Source organism: Malania oleifera, chromosome 4 (assembly GCF_029873635.1).
Source record: "Malania oleifera isolate guangnan ecotype guangnan chromosome 4, ASM2987363v1, whole genome shotgun sequence".
In the NCBI taxonomy this organism is placed as follows: domain Eukaryota; kingdom Viridiplantae; phylum Streptophyta; class Magnoliopsida; order Santalales; family Ximeniaceae; genus Malania; species Malania oleifera.
Window position 1 is genome coordinate 98712027 of NC_080420.1, and position 14016 is coordinate 98726042.

At 38.5% G+C, this 14016-nt stretch overlaps 1 protein-coding gene across 1 annotated transcript in view; it reads right to left on the reverse strand.

The window, feature by feature from the left end:
- The window catches only part of LOC131154130 (probable inactive ATP-dependent zinc metalloprotease FTSHI 5, chloroplastic), a 136125-nt gene that overhangs the window by 79961 nt on the left and 42148 nt on the right, over positions 1-14016 (reverse strand). The window contains exon 9 of the mRNA XM_058106666.1: positions 8895-9016. Coding sequence (XP_057962649.1) covers positions 8895-9016 — 122 coding nt within the window. The remainder of the gene's footprint in view (positions 1-8894; positions 9017-14016) is intronic.

Consider the following 14016-nt stretch of genomic DNA (forward strand, 5'->3'; position numbering starts at 1 on the left):
ACTAGCCGGCTCTATGATAAAAAAAGAAATGGATCCATCCTAGACTAAGCTCAAACGAAACATGGGAGGAAAATAGGTGGACAAAACCACATTCCCCAACGAAAGGCCTTTGCAAAATCAAATATTGCAACCCTTACCCAGTAAAACTTTAATATCAGAAATAAAAAGGAGATAAATCTGAATAGATTTCCACAAACTTTCTGAAGAACATCTAGGACCCAAAGTAGTATCCCACACATTCTCATCAAGTCCAAACTTGCTTTTAAATACTTTAGGCCACAATGAAGAAACCACCAAAGCAATTTGGCCAAGAGACCCATGTTCTTAGGCATCAAATTTCCAAAACCAAAACCACCCTCCTATTTAAACCTACAAACCACCTCTCACCTCGCAAAATGGTCCCTAACACCCCCCCCCCCCCAAAAAAAAAACCCTTAACCAAAGGAAATCTCTCACAATTCTCTCAATATTACTGGCAATCTTAGTAAGAATTTTGAAAATAGAAAGAAACTATAACAAGATACTTGAAAGATGAGCCTGAATGAGAGTAATCCTACCTCTTAGAAAAAAGAGTACACTTCCACCCATCTAAACGCTTCAACACTCTTTCAACCGGATCCCAAAAACTTGCAGATCTAGGGTTACCCCCAAAAGGAAGCCCTAAATAGGATAACAGCCAATCCAATGCAACACGCCCTACCTCCAAGGATAACCACCTAACGCACTCCATAGTCATATTAATAGTCGTGATCCCATTCGTCCCTATATTAATTTTACACCTCGATACACTTCCAAAAATACGGAGAAGCCCCAAAATATTCAAAAAGTTACATACTAAGAAAAAGATACTACCATTATCAAAATGAAGGTGCAAAACCATTACCTCCTCCCTCCCCACTCCCAAACCTTTTTACTAAACCCTATCAACCATCCAACTCAAGACATCTGCCACTAAAAAGAACAAAAATGGGGAGGGAGGGTCCCCTTGTCTAATCCCCCTCATAGCCCTAAACAAAGATTTAGGCTTACCATTCACTAACACCGTATAATGCACATTTAACAAGCCCCATTTTATCCAACTATGTCATATCACTCCAAAGCCCTCCCTCATAAAAATCTTATCCAAGAAACTCCAACTCACCCTATCACAACCTTTCTCAAAGTCCAACTTAAATATGAGCCCCTTCTTCTTCCTTCTCCTAATATTCTCAATGACTTCATTCGCGATCAAAATGGCATCCATGATCTATCCTCCCCACCCTCCCACCCCCCCCCCCCCCAAGAGCGCACTTTGCCTTCAGTGATTATTTTATGAATGTTGGATACTAGTCTAATAGGTCTATAATCAGATATCTTGATAGACTTGCTTTTCTTACACATCGAAGGCAGAATTAATACTCTTGCTCAAAATCCCATTCCAGTAAAATTCATTAAAAACCTTCATCAAGTCATCCTTAACCACTGTCTAACATTCTTGAAAGATAGCCAAATTGAAAACACCCGACCAAGGAGCTTTCTCCCTTTCCATCCCAAAGACAATAGATCTCACTTCCTCTTACCCAAAAGGTCTCTCTAACCAAGCTATCTTATCATCAAAAAAAGGGTCCCACTTTAACCCTTCCACCATCAATCTATTTTCATCCTCCTCAAAAAACAAATTATAATAAAAATAAGTGATCCCCAAAGCAATCCAACTATTATCCAAGATAATTCCCCACTATCCACCTCCAATTCCCTAATCAAATGTTTCCTCATTTTTCCACTTGCTATCCTATAAAAAAATTCTAGAATTACAATCACCATCTCTTACCCATTTAAACTTCGTTTTCTGCCTCCAACTTTCCATTTCCTTAAAAATCACTTCTTCCAATTCATTCTTTAAAGGGACTCTTTTCAACTCCTCCAAACCAATGAGATAACCTCTTCCTTTCTATCTAACTCAACCAACTCTCCTAAAATACAAGTCCTTTTAAGCCTAATATCCCCGAAGACCTCACTATTCCACTTTTTCAACTTTTCTTTCAACCTCTTCAATTTCTTCATAAATCTAAAACCTTCCAAACCTCTATCCATTTCCTCACTCCAAGAATCCCTCATCAAAGGCTAGAAAGTATCATGATCCAGCCACATGTTTACAAACCTGAAAAGAGTAGAGCCACAAGAATCCTTAATTCCAACAAAATAAGAAAGTGGTTACAGATGGATCTAAGTAGGGTGACTTGGGATAGATTAGAAAACTCAACCTCTCACTTGCTAAATAACAAGAACCTATCAAGTCTACAAGCCAACACCCTAGCTCCACTCACCAACCAAGAAAAATTAGCTTTAGCATTACTCAAAGGAATATCCCACAAGCCGCTTTCCTTAATGAACAAATCAAACTTCTACATAGCTGGAGTAACCCTACGTTCCCCCTTTTTTTTCCCAAGGAAATATCAGCACAATTATATCACCCCCTCCCCCCCATAATCCACTTAGGGGATCAAATGTCAAAGACAAAATAAAGCTCATCCCAAAAGGAACTCCTCAGTGCTGGTTTCGAAGGAAAATACACTAAACGAACCCACCATTGACCCCAACCTCTCACTTCTAGAAAGAGACGAAGACGAAAAAAAAATTCCACAAGACTATCCACTCTAAAAATAATTGACCCCAATCTCCCACTTCTAACAAGACAAAAAGACAAAAAAAAAAAAATCCCACTAGACTGTCCACTTTGGAAATAATATGAGCGTCCAAAATATGAAAATGCCACCTACTAACCTCGAGAAGGTACAAAGACCCAATCCTTATTGCGGCCTTCTCAAATCCCTTTAACAACCTCCCCATCAACTAATTCAAGCCTAGTCTCCTAGGTCAAAACAATATCTAGAGAATTCCTAAGCAAACCTCCCCAACCAAACTTTTCTCATAACATCCCCTACACCCCTAACATTCCAACTAACAATCTTCATAATCTAACGTGTTTACCCCCTTCCCCGCACCCTTTTCACCCCATAATTGATGGAAGCGGTCAAATTCTTTAACTCTTTCTAAGCCTTTTTCTCTCTCGTAAGTTTTAGGACTCAAACCCAACCTCACTTCAACTCCATCAGGACTCAAAAGCTTCAAACCCAAGTCATTCATGAACTCATTTGAGTTTCCACAATCTCTCTCACCACTCCCTAAGCCAAAAAGAGAGGCACTGCCCCTAGGAAATCACACCTTGTGGCATAAAGCATCAAAAGAAAAAGAATCTTGAACGGGAAGGGGAAGAATAAATTTTCCAAATTCGGATCATCCAAAGGAATAGTTATCTCTTCATCAATACCATTCCCGACATCAGAAGTAATACAAGGTCCACCTACGAGAATAGGCTCGGGAATAGGGGACAAAGATCCCTTTAGTCTAGTTTGAGTTGGCCTTCAAAATATCTTCATCCACTCGCTCAATGTCAAAAGACAAATAAGAGATATCTTCCCCTAAATGTTGTGTTTCTTGTGAAGGAATTACACTATACTCTGATATCTCTTCCCCCTTCATTTGCAAAAAAGTCCCTCCAAGAGTTGAGCCCAATCATCTTCTCCTTCCATGTCTAAATCGGCCCTCATTTGATCAATCAACAAACCATTTTCAAAGCCATAGAAACTACTTAAATCGTCTTCCAAATCTGTGAACATATCCTCGTCATCATAGTTCCCACCCTTGTTTGCTACCTCAAAATCAAACAGTATTGGAGGAAGAAGACCCTCATTGATGTTGCTCTTAACTCTCTTACTACTTCATGGATCATCTTCCAACTAGTTGCAAATGCCTTTTTGATGTCAAGGCTTATAATTCAGGTAGTTGATTCTAACCCTCTTCGAATTGCCTTTTGCTATGTGCTCCGCAACACATTTAGCTAACATACTCCTCTTCCCCCTTCAATTTGAACCTGATTATTCAAAATTTCCATTCATGTCTTCGGGTTGAAAGACCTTTTGAGAATTACCCAAGGGTGTCTATCTTCTTCCATGCCTACTGCACCTAAAGGAAGCGAGAACTCAGCCATTTTTCAGTCCTCACTTCTCTTACCTTCCTTCAGCTTGATTCTTGTTGGGCTCTGGATTAATAAGCCCACTTCCTTAAGTCCACAAAGAGGCGGAAGTTCCTTCAAAAATGGATTGTGCTTAATCCCCTGACAAACCCCCCATTTTTCTTTAACAGCCCATTTTTCCACTATTTCAAGTGACCCCCTAAAGAAGGCCTAGTCCTTCCCTTTCCGTAACCTAAGTTGGAACAAGAAACATATTTGAAAAAATTCAAACAAGAAGGGAAACCTGTCCTTCCGCCCCTAAATTCCATGGATTCTTCCCTCTTAGATTATCTCCTCCCACTCTTCAGCACTATACAAATAATGTCTATGAAGGATCGCTTCTCCGATTGCCCCAATTCCCCACTGCTGATGAGGTTCGAGGAGTGAAACTTTGTACATCAAAAAGCATATCCCTCATCAGCTTTAGTCAAAAGCTTCAAGAGAGCTTTGAAGAACATTCTCCACCCTTCACTATTCTTGTCTTCAAGCATACATAGGGCTTAACACTTTCCTCGTTCAGTACCCTCCTCTGCGGGAATGAATCTCCCCTTCGCATTGAGTCACAAATTGATAGAGACCCAAGTGTCTCCACATCTGAAATTAAGGCCTTCTCATATGAGATCTTTGACTCCTCGAGCTCCTTCGCAAATCACCCCCAAAGACTTGATAATCCATGAAAGTTCACACTTTTCAACAAGATGTAGGGGAAGCGTCTCCTAGTGAACTTTGAGATCCAAACGACTAAGGAATTAATGCTATTTGTGCAAAAAATTATATGTTCCAATCTAACAATAAAGTGGCCTCCCTATGTGAACATTGTCTCTATATCAATTTTAGATTCATCTTCCACTAGTTCCTCCATTTTCAACAATCTCCGCTTTCTATGCTTGTAATAATATAAAGAACCTTTGATTGACTAAGAAGGGAAAAAAGGTAGCGTCACCGGAGCTAGTTCGAATCGACAAAAAGGGTGAGAAAGGCGGCATTAGAAAAGCTAGTTCTCTACCTCTGGTGGAACAAGCTTCGTCATCTTCACTGGCGGAACAAGCTTCGTCATCTTTGCTAATCCGCCCCTTTGTGCCCATCTTACATGCTCATGCTTTGTGCATCAAGTTTGTTCAAGATGCTCCAAGCTAATATTCATATTGCAATGAAGGCTAGTACACTCAACTTTGTCATCTTCTAAGTGCAAAGAGAGCAACAACTGATTTTTAGCTTTGACTTGGAAAAGTCAAATGCAAGCCAAAAGTGATTTAGAAACTTATTGGTTGTTTGCTACCATTTCTTTTTTTTATTCTTCTTTTCGTTGCAATTCAGTGAAAGAAACAACTAATGACCATTGTCTATATTGCAAGTTTTCAGTTTGATTTGTTGGTTTCCAGTTGTTGCATCAAGAATTACATATAAATTTTAGTTGTAGCACGTTACTCCTTTTTTTGTGAATTAAAACATTGTCTACACAATTATTTGGTAAAAAAATGAATATTCCATGTGAATTTGAAATTGTTACCACTTTACCTAAAAGCTTAAGTTGTACAACCAACAATGTATATTTGTCCAAAGCACTACCCTGCACATGCAGCCCGACAGCACATGGAGATATAAACAAACAATAAATAACACCCTTATAAAGAATAAAAGATAATTCTTAAGTTAACAAACAAAATATAAGTGCAGGCCACAAGACAAACTAGAACTCAAGACCTCCTAACAACCTGGCCCTAGGACCATGTTAGACTATCACCTTGCCTAAAGGGTTAAGTTGTTAGGTTGAGGACCAGCAATGCATAGCAGGCCAGTGATTTGAAAGGCGTAACTGAGGCATGCCTTGAGGCGTTTTTCGCCTAAAATGCACCAAGGCGTTAGTGAAAATGCGTAAGTCCACAAAGGCATACGCCTCAGGCAAGAAGGCATACGCCTCAGGCAAAAAAACTCGCATTTTTATGCCTCAGATTCAAGGCATACGCCTTTTGGGATTCCTGAATCAAAACACATTTAAAAGGCCAGAACCCAGAATGCACTGAAACCCTATCCTCCCTCTCTCTCCCGCAAAGCTTCTTCTCCTCTGCTCCCTCGACGAAGCCTCTGCTCTCTTCGAACCTTGACGAAGCCTCTGCTCTCTCTTCGAAGCCTCGACAAGCCTCGATGAAGACTCTTCTCTCTCTTCGAAGCCTCGACGAAGCTTCTGCTCTCTCTCCGACGAGTTCGTGTTCCCTTCCAACTCTGATCTGCCTACAAAGACTCCTTTTGACGTATTTTTTCCCATCGACAAACCCTTCAGAGCTTTCGTCTCTCTGCAGCGACCCTTTGCAGTGTCTTGCCTCTCTCCGTGACCCTCTCGTTCTCTCTACCACTGTTGGCTGCAGCTGGCTTTTAGAAATTAGAATCTGGAGACATTTTTAATTTGGCTTTTTCTTATAGCTCATGCTTATTTTTTTAACATATATTATTTGTGTTTGTTACTTAAAACTTAAAATTGGCCTATATGATATTTAAAAATTATGCCTTTATATTTTTCTCTATTATTTTAAAATTTTTCATATATTTTTATCATATATAAATTGATTTTATTTATTAATTATTTAAAAAAATATAATCCCAAAATGCTTACGCCTCAACGCCTTGAGGCTTACAGCTTGCCTCGCGGAGGGTAAGATGCCCGCCTTATGCCTTCGACTTTTAAAACACTGGCAAGCCTTATTAGAAATAAATAAAAATAAAGATATCACAAAATATTCTAAAAATCTGGGGAAAAAAATAAAAATTATCAAAATAAATAGCTGCACCACTTTTCAGCCTTTATATATGAAAAGGTTGTTCTTATAGTACTATTAATGAATTTAAAATATAATTATTATGCAAATTAATTATAACTAATTTTTATTATAATATCTTTTTATTTGTTTTTCTTTGAATTTCCAATTTTCTAATCATATTTAGTAATTATTGTTAATTGATCCAAGAACAAAAATGGCCATGCATTCAGTCAGGTTTTTTATTTGTTTTAATATCAGCATATCTTTTTTTAGATAAACAAGAACTGTATTTGAACAAAAGAAAAAGTACATCACAAGGAGAATAAGGTGTCCTCTAGTAACAAAGGTGAAGCAACGAAAGAAAGTAAAGAAAAAATGCTTAGACTACAAGGAGAACAAGGTGCCCTCTACTAACAAAAGAAAATGAAGAAAAAATACAAAAGAATTCTAGCGAAGCAAAACAGTCCAATCACACTACAAGCCTTATAGAGTGATATTCCTAAACAAACCATTGCCCAAGAACCAACACGACACAAGGAAAACCACTTTGCTCCAGACCAAGTCATGAGATGCGGCAATACCATCAAAAGTTCTGCATTCAGCTCCGACCAAATAAACCAAATGATAGCAAAAATGGTACATTGTGACAAAGCTTTCTACTACTCCCCAGTCCGAAAAACCCAACAAATAATTGCACAGAAATACTCCAAAGATGAGGAACAGACTCAATTCTTGCAAACAATATCAAACGAATTATTCCAAAGAATATAAGAAAAAGAGCATATAAGAACAAAAAAGTTGCCAGTTTTCAGTTTTTAGTTTATGGTTTTCAATTTTCCTTTTTTTTTTTTTTTATTCTTTTGACAGTCACACCAAATGGCCCCCCAATAAAAAAGCCTAAGTAAACCAAACAAGAAAAATCATTTTATTTCTCCCCTTTTGCACCGAGGGTAAGCGTGCAACTCCTTCATGAGTTCATATTAGTCATAGAAGGCTGCGAGGGGTTTTGCTTTAAGAATAAAGAAGGTCAAAAGTATATTGGGAGAGGGGTTAAGATATGGAAAGCTGAGATGTTTAGTGATGTCCAGCTTCTTTTTTCAATTGTTGAATGAGTTTGATGATGTTCTCATGAGGGAAGAGACACGTTAGAGGCAAAATAATAGAAAGAAATGTCTTGAGTGGGTTCTCATGAGGGAGGAGACAAGTTGGAGACAAAAGAATAGGGAGAAATGTATTGAGTGGGTTGCAGCTCTAGCCCACCCAGTAAGAGTGGAAGAATTTTATTAGAGATATGGAAATTATAGCAGGCATGTTGATAAAAAATCTTAAGTCAACTGCAAAATAATTCTATCATCCCAAAGGTAAGCAATCAATATTTCCTCAAGTTAGTGGAAGCCTTCTCATTCATTCTGACTCAGAAATTCTAGCTATCAGTTCCTCCAATAATTTGCTATTTCATTTATTGCCACTTACTATTCTGGTTCTGTTAATTTGGTTCTAGTCAGTAAAAACTAAAAAATTTAAACATTCTGCACAGCCCATGCTATCCCTGTATAATCTCCAAAAACTATATAATCTCCAAAAACAAGCTCACACGCATTAGAGTAAAAATTAGTATATCAACTTTTCATTTAAATATCAACCTAAAACAGACCTAGGACAATAAGTATACCGAAAAAAGAGTTGCAGCATCAGCAGCTCCAAGTAGACCATCCAAGAATTCTGATTGAAAAATAATAATAAAAAAATAAAAATAAAAATAAAAATCTAGAGCAAAAGAGAATATATATCACAAAAGCCGCAAAACTGACCGCATAAGCATAACCAATCCCTTATATTTATCAACAACATTTCAACTAGTGTCAGAATACAAAAATATCAACACTATTCACTAGTTCACAAGTTTAAGCAAATGCATAATTTCTATTATACGTCCTAACCATCCCATCCTCACAAAGACGCATAAGAACTTATAATAGTATACAGTATCATATAAGATATATGCGACATAATCTCCAGTCAATCACTGTTAATAAAGTCAATGGATAATCATATTTCAAACCATACCAAGGATTAAGAATTACCCATCTAGTTCCACAAGAAGCTGATTAATGAATGCCTCGTGATCCTGCTTTTTAGTGTGGATAAATTTGCCGCGAACACCAGCAAAAAGGTCAAAATCCTCCACAAATATGATTACGGGTGCCTACAGAAAAGAATCATATAAACTGATCAGAAATTAAATAAGAATACTTAAGAAAGCTGAGTTTTTCTCTTTTTTTTTTTTGGAAGACAAAAATAGCTTTAAAAACTTATCAACTACTATGTAAAAATTTTAAAAATAAAGCAAACAAACAAAAACTTATCAACAGCACTATGAAATATGAATATGAGACAATTACATAAATTAGATGATCTCATAATGCAAACAGACCCATAATTGATAAAAATATTTTAATTACAGTAAAAAGATCTTTGAAAACCTTCCATTGAAAATGAAATCAAAATGAATCATTTCTGTATTTCTTGAATAATTTTTGTACAACCACAACTCTCTATATAGAATACAACTGCATATTAACAAGGAAAGAATTGCGTAAAATAAATGCATAAAATCTGCCCAATAAATCCCTATACAGTCTCTCGTATTATTGACCCTTTATTCTTGGAATTTCTAATAATCTTCCGGATTTCTACACTCCCCCTCAAGTTGGATCATAAATGTTGATCATATCCAACTTGTATGTGAAATCATCAAAACTTTGTCGAGGTATCCTTTGGTGAAAATGTCAACTGTTTGATCTTTGGTAGGAACATAAGTCATGCAAATGGTTCCTTCTTCAACCTTTTCCTTAATAAAGTGTCTGTCCACTTCTACATGTTTGGTTCTGTCATGCTGGACTGGATTGAGAGAGATATTAATGGCTGCTTTGTTATCACAGTAGAGTTTGATAGGGAACTTTACCGTGACATGTAACTCCTCCAAGAGTTTCCATAACCACGGTCCTTCACATATCCCTTGCACCACTGCTCTAAACTATGCTTCAGCACTACTTATGGCCACTACGTTTTGTTTTTTGCTTCTCCAAGTCACCAAGTTTCCCCATACAAAGGTGCAGTACCCGGAAGGGGATCTTCTATCTTCTGTCGATCCTGCCCAATCAGCATTTGTAAAGACTTCTATTTCTTTGCTTTCACATTTTTTGAAGAATAGTCCTTTGCCCGAAGATCCCTGGAGATATCTAAGAATCCCGTACACTGCTTCTAGATGACTTTCCCTCGACGAATGCATGTCTTTACTCACCACACTCACTGCAAATGCGATGTCAGGTCTAGTGTGAGATAAGTAAATTACTTTGCCAACTAATCTCTAGTACCTTTCTCGTTCAACAGGTTTTCCAATGTCTTCTCTTCTTTTTCCTGCTTCAATGGGGGTATCGCTTGTTTTGCACCCAAGCATGCCGGTTTTAGTTGGGAGGTCTAGGACATACTTCCTTTGAGGAACACCTATTCCCTTCTTTGATCTAGCAACTTCCATCCCCAAAAAATACCGCATTTGTCCCAAATCTTTTACCTCAAACTCAGTGGCCAAGACTTTCTTCAACCTATCCATTTCTGCTATGTTATCTCCAGTTATGATGATGTCATCGACATATACAATCAGAATTGTATTCTTCCCATCTTCAGACTACCGGAAGAACATAGTATGGTCAGATTGTCCTTGCCGATATCCTTGGCTCCTAATCACCTTTGTAAATCTATCAAACCAGGCTCTTGGACATTGTTTGAGTCGATACAGGGACTTTTTGAGTTTGCATACTCTGTTTTCTTCACCCCTTTTACAAAATCCTGGTGCTATCGTCATGAAGACTTCTTCTAATTCGCCATTCAAAAAAGCATTCTTGATGTCAAGTTGCTGGAGTGGCCAATCTAGGTTGGCTGCCAAGGCTAGGAGAACTCGGATGGTATACAGTTTTGCCACGGGTGCAAAAGTCTCTGTGTAGTCAATGTCATAGGTTTGAGTAAACCCTTTTGCAACAAGGCGGGCTTTGTACCGTTCCACTATCCCGTCAGCTTTGTATTTCACAGTAAACACCCATTTGCAGCCCACTAGTTTCTTTCCTCTCGATAGATTCATCACATCCCATGTTCCATTTTTTTCCAAGGCCCACATTTCCTCCATAACTGCCTCTCTCCATTCAAGGATCTCAAAGGCTTCCTGAATATTCTTTGGAATTTTTAAACTGTCAAGATTAGAGGTAAAAACACGACACCCTCTAGACAAAGTATTGTAAGACATGAATTTGGAAATCGGATGGAGAGTACATGACCAAGTCTGTTTTCTGAGAGCAACGGGTAAATTGAGATCATCCTGTGCAGGTTTATCAAAGGAGGACTCAAGATTACTTGAAGACATTACCTGATCAGGAGTGGATGAAGACTCATGGTTGCTTGGATCTCTCACCGGTTCCGACTCTTTTGGTGCTTCAGGTATGAGATTCACTGTGTCCTTTAATTTTGGCTTTCTTGAGTAGACCAGTATCTCCTTGTTATTTTGTTTTCCTGCATCCTCTCCTGAATTCAAGTTTTCTTTTGTATTTGGCAGGTTAGAAGCACTTTTCAAGACAGGCTCAATGTTTGGGACAGGTACAGTAATAAAAGTATTGAAACCCAAAACTTGAGTTTCTTTACTACCCAAAGTCTCCTCCTAAAGCGAGGGTTTTTGTAAGTAAGGAGTAGTTTCAAAGAAAGTAACATCGAAACTAACGAATACCCTTTTTGTTACAGGATCATAACATTTGTACCCTTTTTGGGTAGGAGAATAGCCAAGAAAGACACACTTGAGAGCACGTGGATCCAGTTTATGTCGATGATGTGTATGGACAAAAGCAGTACAACCAAACACTTTGAGAGAGAGATTTGAGCTGAGATAGGAGTTTGGAAAAAATGCCTGGAATTTTTGAAGAGGTGAAGCAAAAAAGAGAACACGACTAGGCATTCTACTAATGAGATATGTAGCTGTGAGAATGGCATCCCCCCAAAACATTTTTGGCATATTGGTAGTAAACAGCAATGCACAAGCTACTTCAAGGATATGTCTGTTTTTTCGTTCGGCAACCCCATTTTGTTGGGGTGTGCCGACACATGAACTTTGATGTATTATTCCATGTTCTTGTAAATAATTTCCCAAAATATGATTGAAATATTCATTGCCATTATCTGCATGCATAATTTGAATTTTTGTGTGAAATTGTGTTTGAATCATGGAATGAAAATTGATAAACACAGAACGCACTTCAATTTTGTCTTTCAACAAGTATACTTAACAAATACGAGTGTGATCATCAATGAAAGTAACAAACCATTTTGTGTGGATACGATTGAGAGTGTTAGATGGGCCCTATACATCACTGTGAATCATAGTAAACGGTGAGGTTGGTTTGTATTTGGACTTTGGGAAAGAAGTTCGGTGGTGTTTTGCAATTTCACAAATCTCACATTGAAAATCAAATGATGTTTTATTCAAACAAATGGAAGGAAATAATTGTCTCAAATACTAGAAATTGGGATGACCCATTCTAAATTATCATAACAAAATATTACTATCCTTAGGAATAGATGCGGAATCACAGCTAGATATTTGACATTGTTCACTCACAGTAGCCTCCTCAAAGTAGTAGAGCCCCTCATACTCCTAAGCACTGCCAATCGTCTTCCCCGATGATAGGTCTTGAAAAACAAAATAAGAGGGAAGAAATTTAGCAAACAATTGGAATTTTTAGTTAACTGGCTAATGGATCGTAAGTTGCAGGATAAATTAGGAACATGAAGAACAGACTCCAGTGTGATGGAGTCAGAGAGTCCGATATTCCCTTTGCCTGCGACAGACGAGAGTGATCCATCTGCAATTTTAACTTTCAAATTTCCAGCACAGAGTGAATATGATGAGAAAAGATGATAGGCATCGGTCATGTGGTCAGAAGCACCAAAATCAATAATCCAAGGAGTTTTGGATCTAGAATTTATACTTAAGGCTTGCAAAAAATTACCTCTTTGGATTAGCTAAAGAACCCAAAGAACTATTTGTGGAAGATTGACCCGAAGTCTCAAAGGTAGAGAACATTTTGTAGAGTTGTTCCAACTGCTCAGAGTTAAATGCACCACTTGAGTTGGAATTATTCGTGCTTTTCTCCCCTTGAGGTCTTTCAGCTTGATTTTCAACCGTGGCTTGGTAGCCACGATTTTTGTTGCCTTGTCGTGGCTTCCAGTCAACTGGTTTCCCATGTATCTCCCAACACGTCTCCATAGTGTGGCCAGTTTTTTGACAGTGTTCACACTAGGGGCGTCCCTTCTGTTGTCTTGAACTAGATCCTAGAAGAGTCCCTCAAGATACAAGGCAGACATTTCTAGTACAGTATGATCAGTAAAGAATGTCTCCTTCAGCATCACCTTATGCCTACTTTCTTCTCATCTCACTTTTGAGAAAACTTCGCGTGTTGATGGTAAGGGACAACAACTCAAAATTCTTCCGACATCATCAAAGGTCCGATTTAAACCAGCAAGAAACTCAAACGCCCGTTCATTTTCGAGGCATTTTTTATATCAAACACTATCTCCCAAGCATTCCCACTCTTCTTCCAAACACAGATCGAATTCCTGCCAAAGAGCAGCCATCTCCATATAATAATCCGTAACATCCCTTTCTCCCTATTTCATCTGCCACATTCTCGTCTTAAGCTCTAAGATTCGGGACGAGTTCTCGGCGTCGGAGTAGGTCTCACAAACGGCATCCCAGACTTCCTTCACCGATGGCAGGAAGAGATAGGTCCTCCAAATCGACGGCTTCATGGAGCTTACCAGCCACACCGTGACCACAGAGTTCTCTGATTTCCATTTCTGAAGGGCGGCAGCTTCGGTTGGGGAAGGTCTCCGTGTCTCGCCGGTAAGAAATCCCAACTTTTCCTTGCCATCGATCACAAGTTTGATCAATTTTGCCCATTCTCGGTAGTTCTTGCCATTCATCTTCTCCACCGTGAGCTGGAAGGACGAGTTGTCGAGTCCTGTTGAGCCCATGGTAGAGATGGCTTCGTTCTCCCCCTCGTGAGATTCAGAGGTCATCTATCCTCTGCTTTGGCCGACAGTTTCCGCCATTGGTAGCTATCTTCTAGCTCTGATACCATGAAATCAGAATGAATAATTTCTGCA